The sequence below is a fragment of the Mustela lutreola genome, chromosome 4, assembly GCF_030435805.1.
Source record: "Mustela lutreola isolate mMusLut2 chromosome 4, mMusLut2.pri, whole genome shotgun sequence".
NCBI lineage: Eukaryota > Metazoa > Chordata > Mammalia > Carnivora > Mustelidae > Mustela > Mustela lutreola.
Genome location: NC_081293.1, coordinates 165,460,687 through 165,484,158, shown reverse-complemented (window position 1 = coordinate 165,484,158; position 23,472 = coordinate 165,460,687). Strand labels below are relative to the sequence as shown.

At 36.4% G+C, this 23,472-nt stretch overlaps 1 protein-coding gene across 4 annotated transcripts in view; it reads right to left on the bottom strand.

Annotated features, from left to right (window-relative positions):
• ZNF277 (zinc finger protein 277) overlaps positions 1–23,472 on the bottom strand; it is a 105,023-nt gene that overhangs the window by 39,448 nt on the left and 42,103 nt on the right. For 2 of the 4 annotated variants that reach the window (XM_059171598.1, XM_059171602.1), the window contains 2 exons: positions 6,075–6,272; positions 321–409 (listed from right to left, as the gene is read on the bottom strand). In XM_059171598.1, the coding sequence (XP_059027581.1) occupies positions 321–409; positions 6,075–6,272 (287 nt within the window). Of the gene's footprint in view, positions 1–320; positions 410–6,074; positions 6,277–23,472 lie in introns of all 4 variants that reach the window. The other 2 variants (XM_059171599.1, XM_059171600.1) reach the window with 1 other exon arrangement.

Here is a 23,472-nt window from a genome sequence, read left to right as displayed (position 1 = left end):
GATCTCTTCTGATCTTGGAAGCTAAGCAGGGTCCGGCCTGGTTAGTACTTGGATGGGAGGACAATAAATAAGAAATGGTATTTATCATTTTTTCTCCAGAAGGATTTATTCCTTTAAAAAACATACATATATGTATGTCCACTGGGATCTCTCTTCTGGCATATAGTTCTGCTTAGCCATACTGAAGTTAGGCAACATAAAGAGAGCAATTTAATTTTAGCTACCACGAAAGTGAGAGAAATCTAATTTAAGGAAGTAAGGTTATTTCTTTGAATTTTTGGATTGTAGGGAAAATAATGGTAGCCAAGATGTATACTTACCAAGTGGAGCTGTGGAATTGATTCTTATCACACTACAAAAATCTGTAATGGGCTGTTCAGTGAACCTTTTCCTCCAATATAAAATGTACCTTAGAATAATCAAAAACAAAGGATAGTAAGAAGACCCAATATTCTATTTACTATAGAGTGATAAGGTTTTATAAGACCATTTAATTATCCCAAAACAATAAATCAAATGTTGACTGAGAACTGCTAGAAAATTTGTAAGTGGAAATGCAGTAGAGCACTGTAGAAATATGAAATAAATATTTAATGAAATGAAATTACTCTGTAAAGGCGTGGACATGATTAAACTTTACTATCCCCAAATTCAATAAACAGACATATGGGGAAGTTAAAATGAATTATTCTTAGTTGATAATGAAGTTTTTCTGAAATCACATCTATGTTGATGTGAATTTAAAATGCAACAATGATTAAATAGGCTTTATCACACATTTTCCAATAAATTGAAAAGTGGGGGGTTATCTTACCCATAAAAAGAACTGAAGGCAAAAAAAAAAAAAATGCAATGAGATGTCAGTCTAAATTCAATACCTATATGACAAGATAGAAAAATTTTGTATGTGCACTCTGTGGCTGAAATGAGGCAGATTTTTTGAAAAATAGCCAAGCTTACAATTATATCTAATGAGTGGAGTTAGAAGCAGGACCGTGTGTAAATTTTGAAGTATAGCCTAACACTCGGACCTGCACTATCTGATGAAAGAAGGAGTAAGATGACAGGATTCAATGACCTGTTCATCTTCCTGTTTATCTAACAAGATTTATATTGGCAATTGCAATCTCATTTATCAAATAGTACCAAGACAAGAAGGTAGCCTCCTTCATGGGGAGAAGAGACATGGAAAGGTTGACTTTATAGCTGACCGTTTATCAGGCTATATGGTTGATACATAAAGAACAACAACAACAAAGAACAGCCAAAAAAACTTAGAGAAAGAAAAACCCCTGAAGGGGATAGGACTTATCGAAATAGATTTAGTAACAGTAAAAATTTGGACATTTTAAATGGCTTGGTAGAGCAACCAGCAGTGTTTTGTACATAGTAGGTTAACAAGAAATATTTTTAAGAGGTAGAAGAGCATTTAAAGATTCCTGTAAGTTTCTCTTAGTAGCCTTCAACTCTCACTGTTTTGTCTCCTTTTAATTCTTCTTTCCCTTTTTCTTAACATTAATGTCCTAGCCCCATGGTGCTCTACAGAAAGGGGTTCATGTATTTTAAAAAAAGAAAAAAAAAGTGCTTGGGGAGAGGTCTGAGAGGAAGAGAGAACTGTGACACAGAAAAATATAAACAGATGACAAGGCTGAGTTTAGAACATATAAGGAAAAGAAGTAAAAGAGTAACATATGAAAATAGAACCATGTTTTAGTTCTTCCTTCTTATGTACAACCATACTGTTGACCTGGATGGTTAAATAAGGGGAGAACTCTTTCCTTATAGATGGTGTAAGACCTTATTTTAAGAGATCTAAAAATGACGTATCTGAGGTTCCAGCTCACCCTCAAACCATAACCTCACCGTAACTATGGTGAGCTTGTTGGCTTCCACACTAGAAGTGTCAGATGCAGAAGGCAAGTGTGTATTGGAGCCATCAATGGGGATGAAAAGAAGAAAAGTACCTACAAAAGGCGGAAACATTCTTCTCTGGTCACCGAGGGCAGACTGCACTGTTCACTTATTAGTATCCTAAACAGCTTCTCTTACTCTCTTTTCATTCCCCACAATTTACCACTAAACCAGAGGAGAGAGAAAAAGGGGGAAATAAAAGGAAAGAGAAGACAACATAAAAATGATGCTCCCAGCCACTCTCCCTATTTTCCCCTCAGCATTTTTCTATTGTAAACTGGTACCAGGGATGAAGAACACAGAAGAATCTCTATTAGAGATGCCAGGAATAGAAGATGGATTGTTCTTCCAAACCATACTACATAGCCATCTATTTTCTGACTAATCAAATTCATACAGCAGAACTGGGTGCTAAGATAATGGACTTAAACAAAAACCAGGACAGTCAAGTTGGATACAGAATTTTCATCATGGCTATTGCTACAATACACCATGGAGAGGTTCCTCACCTCGATTACTACTCCAGTGAGGCCACCTGGGGGATATTCAATGTTAGGGGAACACTTAATGTGTCTCTTCTTCAGGTTTTCTTACTTCTCTAGTGTATTTATTTATTTTATTTTATTTTTTTTAAAGATTTTATTTATTTGTCAGAGACAGAGGGAGAGAGAGCGAGCGAGCACAGGCAGACAGAGAGGCAGGCAGAGGCAGAGGGAGAAGCAGGCTCTCTGCCGAGCAAGGAGCCCGACGTGGGACTCGATCCCACGACCCTGGGATCATGACCCGAGCCGAAGGCAGCTGCTTAACCAACTGAGCCACCCAGGCGTCCCTCTCTAGTGTATTTAAAGCTACAGTTGCAATCATTCAATATTTAAAGGCAGCCAAGAAATGACATGTGATATGAATTCTTTATTTAGAGGACAGTTATCAAAGCATTTTATACTTCATTAAAAAGCCATAAGAGTAATTATTAGGTCATCAGCAAATACTTTTTTCTTTTGAAAGAATTTCAATCATGTTTCATTGAATTGTTTCCCAAAAAAATCCTTCTAGTAGTCCTGCCTGCCCAACCTGACTGTAATTGGTGTACTTTCTGACAGGGGCATAAAGATTTGAGATATGGTTGTTAATTAAGTAGTACTGAATGACTGGAACTTAATATAGAAAGGGGCAAGAATTAAGGAGTTACCATTTATCTTCTGGAAGAATTTTATTTACTGTATAAAGCTTGTAAATGGTTCAGTGTAAATAACTATGTTAAATGGCTCAAAGGAAAGATTTCTATTTTTGTTTTATTCTGAGAAAGTTTTACTGTTAACTTTTTTCCAATAAAATGTTAAATATATTTAACATGAAAATTTATAGTTTCTTTCCTATAAAGAACAAGGTAAGTATCTCACCTATTTTTTATCATCTTTATTACTTATTGTACTCCAAAGAAACAATTCCTCTCTGAGAAGCTATATATGTACACATACATATATATATACACACACAGACACATGTAAATCTATACATATACACACACATATACCCACCCCTGAAACTTTTCCGACATTAGGAAAAAGTCATATAAGGTTGAGAAGATTCCAACTTAACTCTCACAAGTAGTTAATGTTTGTATTGTTTTGGAGAGGAATTTTTAGTTTTCCTAAATAGTAGGAGGGTATTATCTAAAGGAGACTGGATATATCCAAAAGCATTTCTTTTTTCTTTCTTTTTTTTTTTTTTTTATCCAAAAGTATTTAAAAGCAAAAGTTTATTCACATACGTTCTTGGTCAATTTGAAGTAACCACCAAAGTGAAGCTTACTGGGAGGACAGTTGACAAGGAAAAGCCAGGTTTCCAAATTTAAAATTACATGTTAACCACACACTTTATTTAGAAAGTGTATACATATGTATATATACATATATCAGCTAAGTATCTTTTGCTTTTTAATTAAAGCATCTACTTTACTGCATAACTGTATTGAGAGGGTGATTGATTTCAACATTTAATTATTGACTCCTAAGTCTGAGACTTAGTAAATAATTTGGTTTTTCTGCCCACATACAGATGAGATTAATATCAATGATAAAAAAGAAAGGTTTGTACAAATACAGCTACTTAGCTATTATACATCACACAAAGGGAAAAATATAAACTGAAATTTAGATATTCCTCACAGATTTTGGAAGAAAGATAAATCTCCAATTATCACTGGTAGGTCATCATATTTTTCTCCAATTCCTGAGGAAGAATTTGCATTTACATAATAAAGTGGGGTAAGAGAATAGATTTACATCAAAGAAAGGCTGAGATATACAACTTATCAAAGAATAGTTCATGTGATAGTCCTGTCAATGGTTATTTGGTAAGAATCTGAAGATCTTTAACTTAAAAAGTATCTAAAACAAATCCAACAGACCTGACTACATACAACTAGAAATCATATATGAGAATACTCCCCAAATACTCACATACACACACATACATATATATATAAAACACAAATATTTTAACTCAAAATAAAGATTAAGGAATGGGAATGAGAAGTATGAAGTGCTTCCTCTGAAATTATGTAGAAATTAGTTTATTCTAGTAGTTGGTAGCATATCTCATTCATAACTCTCCTTCACTATTCTCTTTCTGCTTCCTGACCAGACAACACCAACATCTAAAAAAGCGCAATGCTGAGTGGATATGAAGGGTTATAATAATACAGAAAGCACTCAAAAGACATTCTGTATTGGTGCTAGGCAGTTGAGAAGAAGATGAAGGGTTAGAGAATAATATTACTCCTGTGGGCTTCCCAACTATTTCAACTTAAAAACAAACTCATTCTCAAAGTTTAGAGTATTTAGGATCCCAAATTAAATTTTCTCAAAAGTTATATTTGATATATAATAATTGTGTTTTCAGACCAGCATAATACCCATAGAAAATTCAAGCTGTAGTTGTGGAAAACTAAGATTTCAAATATATATCTTTTGTAATCAAAATATAATGAAATTTTTGGCTACCATCTGGTGGATATAAAAGATGTCCAAGGCACTGGCCGGTCCTATACATGTCCTGGTTTACCTAATGCTCAACAATCTTAAGAGAGTTGGTATTATACCCTTTCACTGCTGAGGAAGTTGCTGCTTAGAGTGGTTTAAGTAGTCTGTTAGAAGTTACATGGTCAGGAAGTCATCAAGTCTTCACTCAACCCTAGGCCTGACTGGTTTCACAGTTCAATCTTAGTAATATAGCTTGCTGCTTTGCAGGACCCATCATAAGAAAGGAATTGCTTGCTAGGAATAATGCGGTCTGGCAGATACATAGTTTAGATGCAGAGATATTACAACATCAGGGCTACTTCAATGTTTTGTACGGAAATCAGGGCAGAATATCTAGAAGTGGGTCTTGGCCAGATATACCAAAATGTATGCTTTTAGTAATTGTACAAAACCAGTTAATTAGGGCGCCTGGGTGGCTCAGTGGGTTAAGCCGCTGCCTTCGGCTCAGGTCATGATCTCAGGGTCCTGGGATCGAGTCCCGCATCGGGCTCTCTGCTCAGCAGGGAGCCTGCTTCCTCCTCTCTCTCTGCCTATGTGTGATCTCTCTCTGTCAAATAAATAAATAAAATCTTTAAAAAAAAAACAAAACAGTTAATTACCATGGTAATGTGCATATGAAAAATGCTTCCAAGTGTCAACTAATAACAACATGAACATAACTGCATTTCTCTTGGACAATCACTTCTAGGAATTAAGAATTAGAAAACAATGAATAACTGCTTATATTACCTGTCTCTTGGTATGGATATTCTAAGTCAGCTGCTCATAAACTGGAGGTTAGCTCACTTTGGGTCCTGGCTATGCCCACGGTTGGCATTTCCTCAACCACTAACCTCTATGTCTCTGCTCTTCATCCTCTTCATCTTCTTCCCCTCAGTACTCATTCACTGACCTCAAAAGCGATCTAGCTTATACCACTTTGGTTTGTTGAGTAACTCTTTACTCTTTTGGCCTAACAGGCTCCAACCAAATGTCTCTGTTTTCCCAACAATTTTTGAAAAATAATATGAATGTTTATATTTGCATAGGAATATTTTTATAAATAAACTTATCTTTAAACTATGTTTTTCCTTTATGGAATACTGAATTTAATTCTTTTAGGGACAACGCAACATTTACCTTTGGAAATCAGCAACCAACTTGACATCAGCTATGACCATCTTATGTTCAATAATCATGTGCTTCAGAACTTTGTCTTGTTCATCCATAGGAAAATGTTCTTCACAGAAAATACAAGGCACAGATGGAGAACCTTCTAAAGCGGTGATGCCACCTGGACTTTCTGGCAGGGAAAGCGGCTCCAGGATACAATCCTTACTGTCTGGGAGAGAGAAAAAGAAAAAACAAAAGCGAAAAGAAAAAAAAAAGAAAAAAGCTGAAATCAACTCTTCAGGATCATTTCTCACCTCCTGCATTAAAAGGATCCTAAAGATATTTACGTCTTTCCAAAATGAAAAATACACAGTGCCAGAGTACAGGATACTTTATTATCCTTTTAAATGGATTCTGCAACCTAGAAGCAGGGAGTGTTGCAAAGCAAGCTCAAGCTCCCCATTTGCAGGCTTGAATGGGGGAAAAACCCATTTGTCAGAGCAGCTGTTCAAGCATTCTTGGACACTGTCCAATGGCAGCAATTCTGGGGGTACTTGCAGGGGGACTGCTGCAAAATGCTGTGTTAAGGTTCTATGGCTCGACTGTGACCTATGGCTGATAGTCATCACATTATGGTAAGTAAACGGTATATACTGAGTCTCCAGATGATACCAAGCCAGTCTTTTAATCTGCTTCCTGTTGCAGCTGCAAACTCTTTCCTGTTTCTGATTACTTGTCAAGTGCAAAGAAGATAGCTCTCATATTGGGTTGACACAGCATGTGCTGGGTGGCCCAGGTGACAATTTTTGATGTTGACTTTTGTCTACCATTTGCTTTGTTACACAGTTACGTACCATAACTCAAGTTCTTGTGAACAAAGAGATGAATGCTGACTTACTAGACATACATAGTAAACATTTTTCCTGCTGATACTATTCATTTTCCTAACATCATCTATAGTATCTTTAAGAGTAGAACTGTGTAAGGTCTGTAGTTCTGAATTCAGGACTCAAACCACAGCCAGTTGTGTCAGGAGCCCTCTGCAGTCTTCCAGAAGGAAAAGGCTGCACCCGTCACCTTATGCAAGGTACTGAGTAGTAACTAACAAGGCAACTAGGGTGAGGTATTTAATATCTGAGGAAGGGCAGGGAATCTTCTTCATAAAGAAAGAGAGCTACTCCAGGGTGCCTGGGTGGCACAGTTAGTAAAGCACCCAACTTGGTTTTCAGCTCAGGTCCTGATCTCAGGGTCCTGAGATCAAGTCCCATGTTGGGCTCTGTGCTCAGCGCAGTCTGCTTAAGACTGTCTCTCCGTATTCCTCTGCCCCTCCCCTCAATTCTCTCTTTCCTTCTCCCTCTCTAAAATAAATAAATGTTGCAAGAGAGAGAAAGGAGGAAAGAAAGTAAGGAAGTAAGTAAGTTATTCCATAAAAAAGTCTTTGGAATTAGTGTACTACTAATTTTATTTCTTGTTTTTATATTACTTTACCTTATTTCTAAAGGGCTTCTTAATTGCCTAATTCACAGAAACAGTCACTGGTGCACTGATAACCAGGCCTTAGCACTGGGTAAGCATTCATTCACTCCACAAAAATCAGCTGAGTAGCTTCTGAGTACTGGTCTTTTCTGCTTAATGTTGCATGACAGGATCCTTATTATTAAGGCTAAAGTGCTTGCAACTTATTTGACAATACAAATAAGTCGAAAGGATAGAGACGGAATGTATAGGGTTTATGCGAGCATGGGGATAGGAGAGTCACTTAACTGAGCTGGATGAAAGGGTGTCCTCAAGGACATGTCCTCAATACATGATTCAAAATACTCTGCTCATGTTAAAGTATGCTAAATTAAACTTTTATCTTAGTTCCATAAAATTATTTAACACAGAAAAGGTGAAAATAGGATATATATGACAATGGAGAGACTATTTAAAATATACAAGCACTTCAAGAAGCACTATTAACAAAAGTGATGTTATCAACTATTACATTTATTAAATTATGCAATGGAAGCAAGGGATTCTGGAGTTCTATAGTTTTTCAGTTGTAGGTTAAATTATGTAGGAACTTAAACCCTCATGTTAAAAATAAGACGGGGGAAGAGAGGTAATATACTTATGAAACTATATTTTACATTCACGAGAATGGGACAATAAAAGACAACACATATTCTAAATAAAGGTACCATCAGTGAACATTAGCTGTCATCTAGAAAATAACAGGTACCATCCTACACCCTTCCCCCTTAAATTGAATGATGTGTATGTAAATTCATTTTGTCTGACTACAGAAAACAATGTATTAATCATCATCAATAGCAAGAGCTAACATTACTAAGTGTTTGATATTTGTAAATTACCAGCAGAGGCCTTCAGGGCACTTTCTCAATCATAGCTACCTTTCCCAATTAGTACTATTATAACCCCCGTCTTACAGATGAGACTACTGAGACTTAGAAAAGTTAAATCAAGGGACCTAAACACAGTAAGTTAAGACTAACTTCAAACAATACACTATTCTGCCCCAGTTCCAAAAGTCATTTCCCCAAATCTGTTTTTCTGTATATATTCAGTGCTATTTTGAATTCATATGTGTTTATAAGGCACACCGAATTTCTGTGTATTCTGCCAGTGTCCTGTAGTCTCCGCAATACTACTTCCACCAACAAATCTCAGTTCCCCCACCTCCTCCAAAAACCACTGGGTACAGTTTATCTCCATCATTGTCTGTATGCTTTCCCAGAGTTTCACTATAAATTCTCTAATGTTCTTCCGTGGTTCATCTCTCCTCCCTTTTGTATGTTCAAAGTCTAGTTTCTCTTTCTTCAAATTATTCTTGAGAGAATGAAGCTAAATGTTCACACATCCTAGAGTCAAACTGCTTGTGGTTATTATAAAGACATATAGGAACAAAATCATATATATGCAAATTTCATGTAGGAAGAACTTGTGGTTTAGAAGGTGCTATGTTGCTTTGGGAGCTCAAGTTACTATGTAATCCAGAAAAGAAACAAAAATTTTTACAGGCTTATTTATTTATTTGAGAGAAGGAGAGAGTGAGCATCTGCACAGGGAGGAGGGGCAGAGAGGGAGAGAGAAACTTTAAGCAGACTCCATGCTGAGTCCGGAGCCCAACTTAGGGGCTTGATATCACAACCCTGAGCTCATGACCTGAGCCAAAATCAAGAGTGAGACACTCAATCAACTGAGCCATCCAGGCACTCCCAGAAATAAAAATTTTAATAGAACATTTTGGACAGCAAGATTTTAGTGTTCTGACTCCTTAATCATTTATTATCATGCTCAAATTTACAACAGCATTGATTAAAAGAAGTAATTTGTTTACCTACTTGTCTTTCTTTTTCCCACTTTGGATTGTTAATCCCTGCAAGGCCAGATGAGTCCTGGTCATCTTTATTTATCCGGCATGTATACTGTGTCACCGCACCAGGACTGTCACCACCACTGGGGGTTCATTTGTGCAAGGCACTGTTAAGCACTTCATATGTGCAGTATTAACTTTATACGTGTAGTATTAACCCAGTCAACCCCCATTATAGCCCGAGGCCAGAGATTCCATTTCCTTCCCTATTTTATAGTTGAGGAAACTGAGATACTGAGACGCTAAGTGCCTTGCCCTAGATAGCTAGTAAGTGGTGGAGCAGGGTTTGAATCCAAGTGGTCTGGTTTAAGCATTAGACTGAAGAAGTTGGACCTTTTCCTATAAGAAGTAGAGCCACTCCTATGTTTAAACCACTTTGGGAAGAATGGATGAGAAAGAGACAAGTCTCAGGATGAGGAGATCGGCCAGCTGGGAAATGACTGCAGAGCCCAGGATGGAGGCAGCAATGTTAGCAATGCTTCGAGGGGATGACGAGAGGAGAGGCTGCAGAGATTAAACTGACAGTTCCTTATTACTGGTTGGCCATAGGGAGTGAAGACAACTAGGATGCCTAGAAACTCTGGCGAGTTTCTGAATGGGGAGGCAGTATGAATTAGAGGTGCCAGTCACCAATCTAGAAATGTATGTAGAAAAGCAGGTGTTTTTGTTCTGAGAGAGGGATGGATAATAAGTTAAGCTTTAGATGAACCCACGTGACCTGCTCCAAAGTTAGATATTCCTGGCATGGGTCCTGGACAAGGGCAGCAGTCACTGGAATTTCACGTGATGCATTTGTGTTATTTCCTCTGTTTGCTAGCACCCCAATCCCCCAAGTCCTCTTGAGGGTTTGACTCACTCCATCTCTCCATGCCCAACAATAGCAAATATTTCTGTTGTAACATGTGTCTCTAGGACAGTTTGGGAACTCCTCAAGGTCAAGGACTAAATTTTATTTTCATATCTCTAGTGTAGACTATAGACTGCCTGAACTACAGAGAGTATTGGATAAATGTCTGAAAGGACTCAGTTTCTAGGTAAGTCCCATTTCAGGGAACACTTGTGGCTGTCTGACTTTAGGGAAGTGAGAGAAACAGAGAATAATTACATCCAAATCCTTAGAGCTGCGGGCCTTGGTATAACGAGCCCGCTGGTAATAAAGAATGCAAAAATTACACTAAATTCTAAGGTAACAAGTATTATTGAGTTCCTTTTTTTTTTTTTTTTTTAAATTTTCATGCATACTGGCCAGTAGACAAGAGACAAGAGGCATTTGGAATGCAGAGTAAATTATACCACTCCATCAGAGGATGTTTCTATGGGAAAGGCCTGAATCTCAAGTATATTTTACCTTACAGTAGTGGTTTCCAAATCTGTTGACATTACATCACCTGGAGGGCTTTTAAAAAGTAATGATTTTAAAACTTTGTTGTGGACTGAGGAAATGTACTCTAACCAAGCAGTAGTTCCTAAACTGAAGTCTGAGGATCAGTGGTTCAAAGGATGATTCCATGGGGATTATGGACATCTTGATTAAATGTGAGAGTATGATGAACTCATGGAAAAGTCTATAAACAAGGCCTTGTGGCAAAGCTTACCTGGTACTGTATTCTGTCCTAAGGAGAGCTTCTCAAAACACTACGCACAAGGTCAGCAGAGATAACTCAGTAAGAGTTGTCCAAGAGATTATTTCTAGCTGCCACCATAAGAATCATAGCTACAGGGCCGCCTGGGTGGCTCAGTTGGTTAAGCAACTGCCTTGGTTCAGGTCATGATCCCAGAGTCCCTGGATGGAGTCCCACACTGGGCTCCAGCTCCATGGGGCATCTGCTTCTCCCTCTGACCTTTCCCCCTCTCACTCTTTCTCAAATAAATAAATTCTTAAAAAAAAAAAAAAAAAAAGAACCATAACTACAACTTATCACATGGTTAAAAAAAATACAGAAATATAGAATTCTTTGCTACAGGGACCTTGAACTTGAAAAGGCAAAAGGAAAAAAACTTACATCTAGCTCCTTTCAGCAAAGAGGCAAAGCATCTTGGAAAGTCTGCTTTGGCCCCAAATCTGCTTCACACATTCGTTACAAATTAACAACAAATTATCTGCTCTAGTTCTCACTTTGAACAGCAACTCTGTTCAGATGAACTGTAAAAAATACCATCCCAAGAGAACTGAATTTTTGAGGAGATCCTATGCTGATTATAAATAATTTTACTGACTGGGTAAATCCCCGAAGTGCCAAATTATTACTCTAGGATCCTGCTTCTCGAAGTTTTAATGTGCTTACAATTCACCTGGAGACTTTGTTAAAATGCAGATCCAGATTCAGGAGGTGTGGGGGCCAGGGAAACATGCCAATCCAATCTCTTGATGCTATGAGCGTAATTGAAAGATAGTCTCAGGTGCTATGCTCTGAAATCCTACTTGCACTGAAGCCAAGCTTCCACAGGCTGGTCTCAGTAAATGATTAGAGGCAGCAGAAATGGTAATGCAGACTGGTTCCTGGGAGACATGAAATTTCACTGACATGTGACATTGGCTGGAGGACTCCCATCAGCTTGTCAGAAACTTGCTTACAACTGTGCCGCAGTCTGACAGTCTCCTCCACCACTTCTCCTTCCTTCTTTCCTTCACAGGAGTCAGACCTACATTGCTACCTCCTCCAGCACGCTCTCCTTTCTCCTCCTCTGGTATCTCCCCCCCAAATCTCTTACACGTCAAATCCCATCTTAGTGTGTGCTTCTTGGAGGACATGAACTAACAAAGTAGGTCTAGGAGGTGAAAAGGCTTGAAATTCTGCATGTCTGAGCTCTCAGGTGATGTCTGTCTGCTCATCCACAGGCATACTCTGAGTAGTAAGGTTCTACTGAGGGAACAAAACCAGTCACAAACTCATAATACATCTGTGTGCTAAAATGACAACCCTAGACTTTATAGTGTATCATTTCTGCCAGGTAGATAAAAGCTGCTGGTGCTTTGAAGGAAAAATAAGAAGCTTCTGAGGTTTCTGTCCCTCTTAAGTCAAATGAGAAAAGCCCTTATCAACAAATAATTGATGAGATGTTTTTCAGCATTCCTTCAAGGGGAACTGCACAACACCTCACACATCCCTTCAAGTCCTTTAAGGAAGCATCCACACTTGGCTTTGCACACTACCACCACACTGCTAAAACTCTGAAGGGGAAAAAAAAAAGCAGTATTTTGGTGATATACTCGTAATGTGGTGATACACTCAACCCAGATCAAGTAAGTTTAGTTGCTACTCTTATCCCACTCTGATAATCTAATTGATAATCATAAAATCTGGAACAAAGATGGGCAGGGTATTTCTGTTTTTGTAGTTTTAACTTAGAAAATGCTATAAACAAACACCTAATTTCCAAAGTAAAGATTTCTTTTACATTTGTTCTTTATTTATATTAGTGTAATTTACTTGATGATTGCTTTCTTTAGTATTTTATCAAGTCAGATAATATTTTTCGGGCCTGTTCTCTAAGCTTTTGATTTGACAAATATCATCCCTTTCCATAGGACTCCGATGCCAACTTAACCTCATTTATTATGTCTTAGTTTTATTCTGAAAGTTAAACTCCAAGAAGGTAACTTTATTTCTAAGTTCTTGAGGGTCCTTCTCTTGTAGCTAAAAAAAAAAAAAAAAAAAAAAAAAAAAGAATCTCTACTTCCTATCTGGTTTTTTTTTGCCAGTTCCTTAATTTCTAAGTGTGCACCCCATACAGATGCATTTGGAAAATGGAGAAGACTAGGTCTGGTCTTTTTTTTTTTTTTTAATTTTTTATAAACATATAATATATTTTTATCCCCAGGGGTACAGGTCTGTGAATCGCAGGTTTACAGGTTTACACACTGGGTCTGGTCTTTTTAACTATAACCTATCTCTAAAGCTCAGAGTAAGAATGTAAGACCCTTGGGCACTTGGGCAGCTCAGCTGGTGAAGCCACTGCCTTCAGCTCAGGTCATGATCCTGGAGTCCCAGGACTGAGTCACACATCGGGCTCCCTGCTTGGCAGGGAGTCTGCTTCTCCCTCTCACCCTCCCCACTTTCATGCTCTCTCTCTCTCTCACTCTTTCTCAAATAAATAAATAAAAATCTTAAAAAAAAAAAAGAATGTTAAGACCCGTATTTAACTACGCTTGGGCTAGTAATTCATTTTGTAAATTACTGAGACTTCGTATTAAAAAGATTAATTTACTATACAACTACTAAGAGTAGAGGAATATGGGCAAGGGGGGGGTGCACTTAAGTGAGTGTTATTATACATTCTTGACACCACACTGAGACTGCTGCGGAGGCTGTGCTGAATTCGTACACTCAACTATAGCTGGTGGGTTTGCCACAGCCTTTGGTATGGAAAGAGGGTTATAAACACACTCAACCCTTAAACCTGTGCTTACAAATTTAAGAAGCAAATTTAACATGAGCAAAAAGCTATAAAAACTTTATTACAACATTGCCTATAAAGCAAAGTAATAGAAACAACCTAAGTGTCATGCAAATGAAAACCAGTTTTTAAAAATATGGCAGGGGTGCCTGGGTGGCTCAGTCAATTAAGCACCTGGCTTTGGCTCAGGTCATTATCTCAGGGTTCTGGGACTGAGTCCTGCATCAGTCCAGTGGGAGTCTGCTTGTTTATTTCCTCTTCTACTTTAGCCCCTCCTCTATTTGTGTTCTCTGTTTCTCAAATAAAATCTTTAAAAAAATAAACTATGGTGTATCTGCGCTGTATGTCATGCATTTGCTAAATGACAATTATGAAGACAACGGAGAAATACTGTAAAACATGTCTGATATTTGCTGAAAAGAGCCTAATCCACAATGAATTGCATACAATTCCTCACACACCCATACATGTTACATATACTCACAAAAAAGACTTAAAGAAAACATCTGAAAAGAAAAACAATGAGAGATTATGAATGCATTAATGTACCCCCAATTTTCTTTAAAACTGATTTTTTTTTTTTTTTGAGAGAGAAAGCCAAAAGCATGGGAGCTTTGCGCAGGGGTGAGGGAGGGGGAGACGGAGGGAGAGAATCTCAAGTGGGCTCCACACTCAGCACTGCGGCCAGCACAGAGCTTAATTTCATGACCTGAGCTGAAATCAAGACATGGATGCTCAACCAACTGAGTCACCCAGGTGCCCCAACACTGAAAAATTTTAAATAAAAAGCAAGTTATCTGATGAGTTTCTAAATGTGACTGTGACAGATAAAATGAAGAGAAAGAAATTAAGCAAGTATAATTTTATTTGGCCACTTTCTAAGTTTTGACATTTAAGATGAAAAATTTTGATTAAATTTACCATTTTAAAATTGAGTGCCTACTATGCAGAAAGTATATGTTAGACACTATCAAAACTATGAAGATTATTAATATAAAATCCCTATCCTGAACAAGTTGCTAGAGGTAACTATGAGACAACTACACAAATTATATTAGTCAACATATGCAAAGTTCACCATAGGAATCAAGGGTTAAGGAATAGTGAGGGGAAAAAACAACACAAATCAGGAGAAACAAAGGAAATTCTTCATAGAGGATTCCTAAAATGGTAAAGAATTCCATCAAGTATATATACGTAGTTAAAAAGCCAAAATAGCCAATTAGTGCTAGGGCCTAAGTAAGAAAAAGCTGCAAGGGTAGATGGACCACACGTTGGTGGGCCTTAGTGCCAGTCCAAAGAGTTATATTTAATTTGGAAGTTGTGAGTAGATTCAGAAGGTCTTTAAGGAAGTAATACAACATATTAAGTCACAAAACAAGACTTAACAAAATGAAAACACAACAAATATATGGGATGCAGTAAAAAACTAGACTAATAGGGAAGCTTACAGTGGTAAATGCCTATGTTAAAAAGAAGAAGGATCTCATGAACAATCTCACTCAAGGAATTAGTCAAAGAACAACAAACTAAACTCAAATTAGCATAAGGGAGGAAATAATAAAGATTAGGACAGAATGAAAATAAAATACAAAGTCAATAAAATTAAGAATTGGTGTTTTGAAAAGATAAACAAAATCGACAAACCTTTAGTTAGAAAAAAGACTCCAAATCAGATATGAAAGAAGGGGAAATTATAACTGATACCACAGAAATACAAGGAATTGTAGGAAACTACTATGAATAACTATATGCCAGCAAAATGTATAACCTAGATGAAATGGATAAATTCCTAGAAACATACGACCTGCCAAACTGAATCATGAAGATAAAGAAAATGTAAATAGACCTATAAAGAGGTTGGATCACTAACCAAAACCTCCAAAGAAAAGCCTGGCAACAGATGACCTCACAGAAGAATTCTACCACACATTTAAAGACAGTGCTATTCCTTCTCAAACTCCTCCAAAACATCAGAGGAGTGAAATACTCCCAAATTTACTTTATGAGGCCAGCATTAGCCTGATACCAAAAACAGACAAAGACATTACAAGAAAACTACCAGCCAATATCCCCAATGAATACACATGCAAAAATCCTCAACAAAATACTAGCCAAATGCAATGGCACATTAAAAGAATTATATGCGATAATAAGCAGGATTTATCCCTGGGATGCAAGGATGAAAATTAATCAGGATAAAAACACTCAACAAACTAGGAAAAGAACATTTCCCCCAACAAAATGAAGACCATTTATGAAAAGCTCACAGTTAACATCATATTCAATTGTGAAAAACTGAAAGCTTTCCCTCTAAAGTCAGGAACAAGAAAGGATGCTCACTCTTGCCACTTCTATTCAAAAGAATACTGGAAGTTCTAACAAGAGAAATTAAGCAAGAAAAAAGAAATAAATTATCCAAATCAGAGAAAAAGTAAAACTATCTGCAGATGACATGAATTTATATGCAGAACACCATAGATTACACACACACACACACACACACACACAACTTATAATGAATAAAATTCAGGCAAGTTGCAGTTTACAAAATCAACATGGACGAATCATTTGTGTTTCTATAAACTAACAGTGAATCTTCTGAAAAGGAAATGATTTCATTTAAAATAGCATCAGAAAGAGTAAAATACAGGGTGCCCATAGCTGGCTCAATTGGTAGAGCACATGACTCTTGATCTTGGGGTGGTGAGTTCAAGCTCCACATTAGCTGTAGAGACTACTTAAAAACAAAATGTTATAAAGAAAAAAAAAAAAGAGTAAAATACTTAGGAATAAACTTAATCAAAAAGGCAAAAGACTTATACTGAAAACTACAAAAACTGTGAAGAAAGAAATTGAGATACAAATAGTCAGGAAGACAAACTCTGTTCATGAACTGGAAGACTTAAATGTTAAAATGGCCACATTACTCAAAGCAATCTACAAATTCAATGCAATCTCTATCAAAATCCCAATGGGATTTTTGCAAAAATAGAAAAAAACAATCCTAAATTTATATGGAACCACCAAGGACTCTGAATAGACAAAACAATCTTGAGGAATGAAGAGGAACAAAGCTGGACACATCATACTTCCTGACTACAAAACATATTACAAAGCTACAGTAATCAAAATACATGGTACTGGCATAAAGACAGATATATAGAGATCAGAGAACAGAACAGAGAGTCCAGAAATAAACCCACACATTTGTCAAATCATCTTTGACAAAGATGCCAAGACTACATAATGGGAAAGGATAGTTTCTTCAACAATCATTTGTTAAAGAACACCATTTGTTGTGTAAACTAGATATTCATATGCGAAATAATGAAATCATTTATCTCCTTACCTTGTAGCACACACAAAAATCAACTCAAAATGGACTGAAGACTTAAATGTAAGCCAGTCACAAAAGGACAAGTTCTGTACAATTCTGCTTATATGAAGGACCTAAAGTAGTCAAACGCAGATAAGCAGAAGGTACAATGATGGTTGTCTGGGGACAGAGGAGGGGCAAATGCAGACTGGTTGTTCAACTTAGTATAGAGTTTCAATCATGCAAGGTAAAAAAGTTCTAGAGATCTGCTGTACAACAATTACACATATTTAAAAATACTAGAGGTACCTGGGTGGTTTGGGCAGTTGGATGTTGCCTTTGATTCAGGCATGGTCCTGGGGTCCTGATTTAGAGTCCCATGTCAGGCTCCCTGCTCTGCAGGGCAGTCTGCTTCTGCTTCCCCTCCTGCATTGTGCTCTCTTACTTGCTCTCTCAAATAAATAAATAAAATCTTAAAAAATATTGCGCATTTGGTTTCATAAACTCCTATTAAGCAGTGCTGCGCAAGTTACTTAACCTCTCATAGCCTGTTTCCACACCATAAAATGGATTAAGCATGATGAGAGCACTGATAGAGTTGTTACGAGGGTTAATTGAGGAAATTAATGTAAAGCACAGAGATGACTGACACACAAGCTTGGCAAACATTAGGTCCTATTGTTACTACTGATAATTATGAGTAAGGCTGTAAGTTTGAGGATAGGCATTATCTACATTGGTATGTATTAGAAGTTCCTGTGGACTGGGGCACCTGGGTGGCTCAGTCAGTTAAGCGTCTGCCTTTGGCGTGGGTCATGATCCCAGGGTCCTGGTATCAAAGCCCACATTGGGCTCTCTGCTCCGTGGGGAACAGGGAGCCTGTTTCTCCCTCTCTTTCTCTCTCTCTTCCTGTCTCTCATGAATAAATAAACAAAGTATTAAAAAAAAAAGAAGTTCCTGTGGATTAATTCAAAATACACATTCTATGGCCCTAACATGGACCTAAAGGATAAAATCATATGAGGATGGAGCCCACGTTTCTAAAGCATAGGATCACTTTGTAACTATTTACTCTTAGGTTCTGATTACATTGTTGAAATTCAGAGGCTTCTGCATTCTCTTGATTACCTTGTTATTTCTGTAGCACATTATAATAAAAGAAAACTCAATGAGATTTTTAATATCGAGATAAGGGTAGTTGAAGAAATTTATACTGATAGCCACAATTTTCTGAACACATGAGGTCTCAAACCATACTGAAAGGCAAGAGCTTAAGGAAAAATAGAAGAGACTTTGAACTACTACAATGGAAAATGCAATTTAGATACAACAAGATAAAAAAGAAATCATAGTAGAAAAGCCCTGAAGGCCCAGCTAAGGTTAGCTAGAAGTCCAACTTTGGGACAACTTTATTTTTCAGTAAAAGATTTGTATTCTGTGCCTAAAAGCAGCTGATTTTTCTTAAAACATGTATATTTTAGGTTGTCAAATCATGCATCCCTACAGAAACACATATACATATATACATAATGATAAGATTCTTAAGTAGGCTATTTTAGAAACATCTAGCCCAGTGCTGTCCAATAGAACCACCTGAGACAAAGGAAGTATTCTGTATCTGCTCTGTCCAGTATGGTCCATTACCCACATGTTGCTACTGAGCACTGAAAATATGGACAGTAAGACTAGGGCAACTTTAATTGTGTTTAATTTTAATTTAAGTAGCTGTAAGTGATTATTGGCTGTCATATTATATAGGGCAGGTCTAATTAGTGCTGAAGTTCTTAATGTTGGGTCCACACGCACCTCGGTGATTCAGAGTCTCAGGTCTATGGAATTCAATGTGAAACGTACAATTCAAAATTATATGTATGTGAAGTTTTCTGGGAAGAAGGTCTTTTGATTTAATAGATTCTTAAAGAATTCTGGGGACTCCCAAAAGTTTAAAAACTACCTATCTTGTCAATATATTTCTATCATTTCATCTAACATTTTTATTTATGATGTGTATGTGAAGTGTCCTCATGCTGGGATTTCAAGCAATCAAATAACTAACTAAATTAATCACTGTTCTGCAGTAGGATTTAAATTATCTCACTTTGCAGCCAGAGCAGGAGGAGAGAGCCTGACGACAGAAGAGGCATAATTATAATGGGTATAATGTAGAAACTACAGACAAATCCCCTGGCAAAACTATTTTTTTTAAAAAAACTGGTTATCACAGTGCCTAAAATCCCTGCCATTAAAGTCAGTGCTTTGGACTACTGTTTCTGGAAGTAAAATGTTATCTTTTATATAAATACAGGAATTTACTATCTGACAACAGTCACAATTGTTTTCTTTTTTTTTTTTTTTTTTCACAATTGTTTTCTTTATCTATGGTCTCTAGTCCAGAGAGTCTCTAATAGGACCAGATTCTCACATCTTGTCTACAATAAAGATTTGAGAAAAAGCAACATGTTTTCCACATAGAATCTGGATCAACAACTCTCTTGCTCCCCAAAGATTTTTTTTTTTTTTTTTTTAACATTCCTGTTCTATAAAGAAAAACTGTTTCAGGTGTTAAGCTCTACAGCACATTCTATCACCTAATTCTTTTTTTTTTTTTTTTTTTTTTAAGATTTCATTTATTTATTTGAGAGAGAAAGCACACGTGCCTGGGCTGGGGTTGGGGGGTGCAGTGGCGGGGACAGAGGGAGAAGGAGAAGTGGACTCCCTGATGAGCAGAGAGCCTGACTCCTACCGCCTAATTATTTCTAGTGAAGCAGGTCTGTTCAGTTTGTATGCAAGCATTATCAATACCAGAGATGAGTCAGAAAAAAGACTGGATGACAACATGTGGATGGATGACAACCATTCTGCTATGAATCTGGAGCTATTACCATGTCCAATCTTTCTAGAAATACTCAGAAATTGCTTTCTTATGTATCTCCAAAGTACTGTTCATCCTATTAAATTCCCTAAGGATGGCTCAGAAGTTGCTTATTTGTAGATTTTCTCTTTTTGTCTAGAAAACTCTCAATTAGCTTAGGAGCTACTAAAATAGAGCTTAGGAGCAAACCATATAGTAGACTAAAGGTTGTAGAAATAGGTTGATTTCTACCCTACTATGGCTAATGAGATAACACCATTAAGTTCCTTTTCCTTATTATACTATGAAAACACTGCAGAGAAATTTTGGCTGCTGCCTCCCCTCCATGCTGCATTTCTTACTTTCAAAACTACCTAATAGTGAAAACGTAATTTAAATAAAAACTTGAAACAAAAACAAAACATAAAAAAGTTTCCTCTCAGGCAACTTTGGTGTAAAACTGGGAAACTAAACGGTATGCTGGTTTCATTTCTTGGCTATAGAGTAATATGTTTCTGGATTATTCATGATACCTTCTTAACTATTCCATTAAGAGGAGTTAGTAGTGTCTAATGCAGTAGTAACAATAACGTCACTTATTACTTACAATGTTTCCAAACAGCAGCAGCTGTTAAAATTATAAATTCATAATATTTTAGAAGGAAGTAAATCCTAGGAAGATAATGTAAATGGATAAAAATAAAGCCTTATTAATATGATAAATGATTAATACATAGATTTAAATCAGACAAGATTATTACTGTTAAAATATGCTTTAAAACATACATGGTTAAATATATTCTGTACTCTGGAAATATTTTAACTCTAATGTTTATTGATATGAAAGATTTAAAATCCAAAAGAAGTTGGAATGGAGAATAAATGATTGCAGTTTGTTATATGACTACTTCAAATATTTTCTCACACCCTACTACTTCTACTGTGCACTATCAAAGACATTTCAGAGTACTTCAGTGCAAAGCTAATAAAAGTTCTTATTTGATAGGAACAGGACCAAGGATGCTGGAGGTCTAAGTGGAATTCAAGGCTGGATACATATATATTTCATTCTAAGAAATAATGGAAACAAATGGAACTAAGTTCTCAATTTTATCCCCTTCTACCAACAGAAGATAGTAGTCGGGGGTCAGACATTAGGGATTTGGGAATAAAAATCTGGAAATAAATAAAACAGGCATCACAATTATGACCACATTTAATGGTAAATTTAATTAACTTGAATAACCTACTGCAAATAATGCTGGTGATCCTGATAGGAGGGCCCATGTAACAGACACGTAACAAAAGAATTTTGGCAAGAATGAGAAAAAACAAATTGGTGAATGCTTTTATATAATGTAACTTATGGCGGGAAGGATGGAAGGAAGGCAGGGCAGATTCTAATTCAGAAAGATCTGACTGGTTATTGGCCTGACTTATGCCAATTAACAACAACTGTCTCCAGCAGAGATTACACAGTATATCCAGAGGGGTTGTGTTTAACCTGCTTTAATTGATTTAATTTGATAGGCAATTACTTTGGAATTAGTATTCTTGTCAATATTTTAATGAAATGGGTTGGCAACTTGAAAACTCTTAATCACCAGATATTTCCTATTAAGTATAATTAGTGTTTTTGATAGAACCACAAACTTCTGAGTTGTGAGACTATTATAGCTATCTCTATTTAGAAAACTAAAGAGCTATGACATCTTTTCATTTTAGTGTTTGATTACTTAATTCATCAATATAAACATTTAAAATATAATAGTTTGTTTTTATGAAACAGGTTAAGAATAGTTTTTTAGGCACAGAGAAATATTAATAAATATACTTTTCAATAGTACCATATAACTAGATTTAAAATCTTATTTTAAAACACTTGAATTCCTACATAATTGAGATATAATAGATATACTGAGAAATATGTTAGACATAAGACATATATGAGATATACTATAAATACATATATTTTTATATGTGTAGATTTGAGATATGTATGTATGTATGTATGTATGTATGTATTAGATACCAATTAGTTCCTTGAAAAAAATTGGTTTTTGTCTTTCCATTGACTGGGAAGTACTCTGCTTCTTTGACAACTCTACCAATGCAATTCACCTTTTCGTTTATGTCCCAAACATATTAATAATTTAGAATAAAGTCAAGTGGTAGTTTCAAATCAGTATCTATGTTGAATGAATTTTTCATGTGGAGAAAAGTCATTGAATATGTTTTTTGCTCTCTGGACAAACAATTCTGCTATCTCAAACAGTAAATACCACAGATTCTGAAATTAAGATAACATGCTAATTGTTTTTTAATCTTTGGGTGAGATGTTAAAATTATGAATCACTAAATTCAATTACTAATTTTCTTCTTTGAAGAAAACCTATTATTAATACAGTGGGCCTTCACAGTGATAGTACTAACTAGATTATTCAGCATTGGTTAAATCAGCTGCGATTCTGATGGATCTTAACTGTTAAAATAATAAAAGACCTCTTTGTAACAGTCTCCTCAACAATGAAGCAGCTCTGTAATCGCAAGGCTCTAAATATGAGAAATTCATTGTATCACTCCATTTTACAAACATGTTTCCCTAGAAAGTAATTCTCTATTCCAGGCCACTCACAGGCTTAAAAGACTGTGCTAGATACTGAGGAACAAATGAAGAAAAGAATGACCCCGCCTTCAAGAAACCTGAATCTTTTCCACTAGGGAGACTGGTCAAACCCAAAGATACATCTCATACAACTGAGAAACGTCACAAGCACCAGAGGAGAGAAAAGAACAAAGCAAAAGGGCAAGGTAGCCTATATCCAGTAAGATTCCAAAGCACTGAATTCATTTACTCAGTTCCAATCACATGCCAGCCACTTGTGCAGTTGTTTGGCCTTAGTTTGAGACATTTTACAAATCCTTTTCTGCAAGTTACTTGGACCTTCCAGGATTTGGGCTTCTTTTATAAAGACATAGTTATAAAGACATAGCTATGAGTAGCATTCAAAACTTCTGCAAAACACCTGTGTGTCATTTGTCTAATGACGACCTCTCTTGTATCTTCAGTGTAATTTAGTATAAATCCCATCTCCATGATACAACATAATCTACAAATGCGTGATCATACCACAAAACCACTTGACTTCCAACACAAACCATATGGGAATAAATGATGTTGGTTAATAAAACACACAACAGATTTTTGTCCTAGCATTTCAGATATAGAATTAAATTCCTAAGTTTTATGTCATTAATTACAAATATTAATCGAAAAAGTGATATAATAAATCTTGTTATCTCTAAAACAATTTGAAGTCAGTTAACATTAATGGTCCATGTTGCCAATTACTCATCCAACAGTAAACTGAGTTCGGCTGGCAGTTAATGTGACTAGCATAGGTTTCATTGGAATGTCCAAAGGCAACCTGAATATCTTTAGTTATTTTTACTTTCAGGCAGTGATTCTCAAACCTGA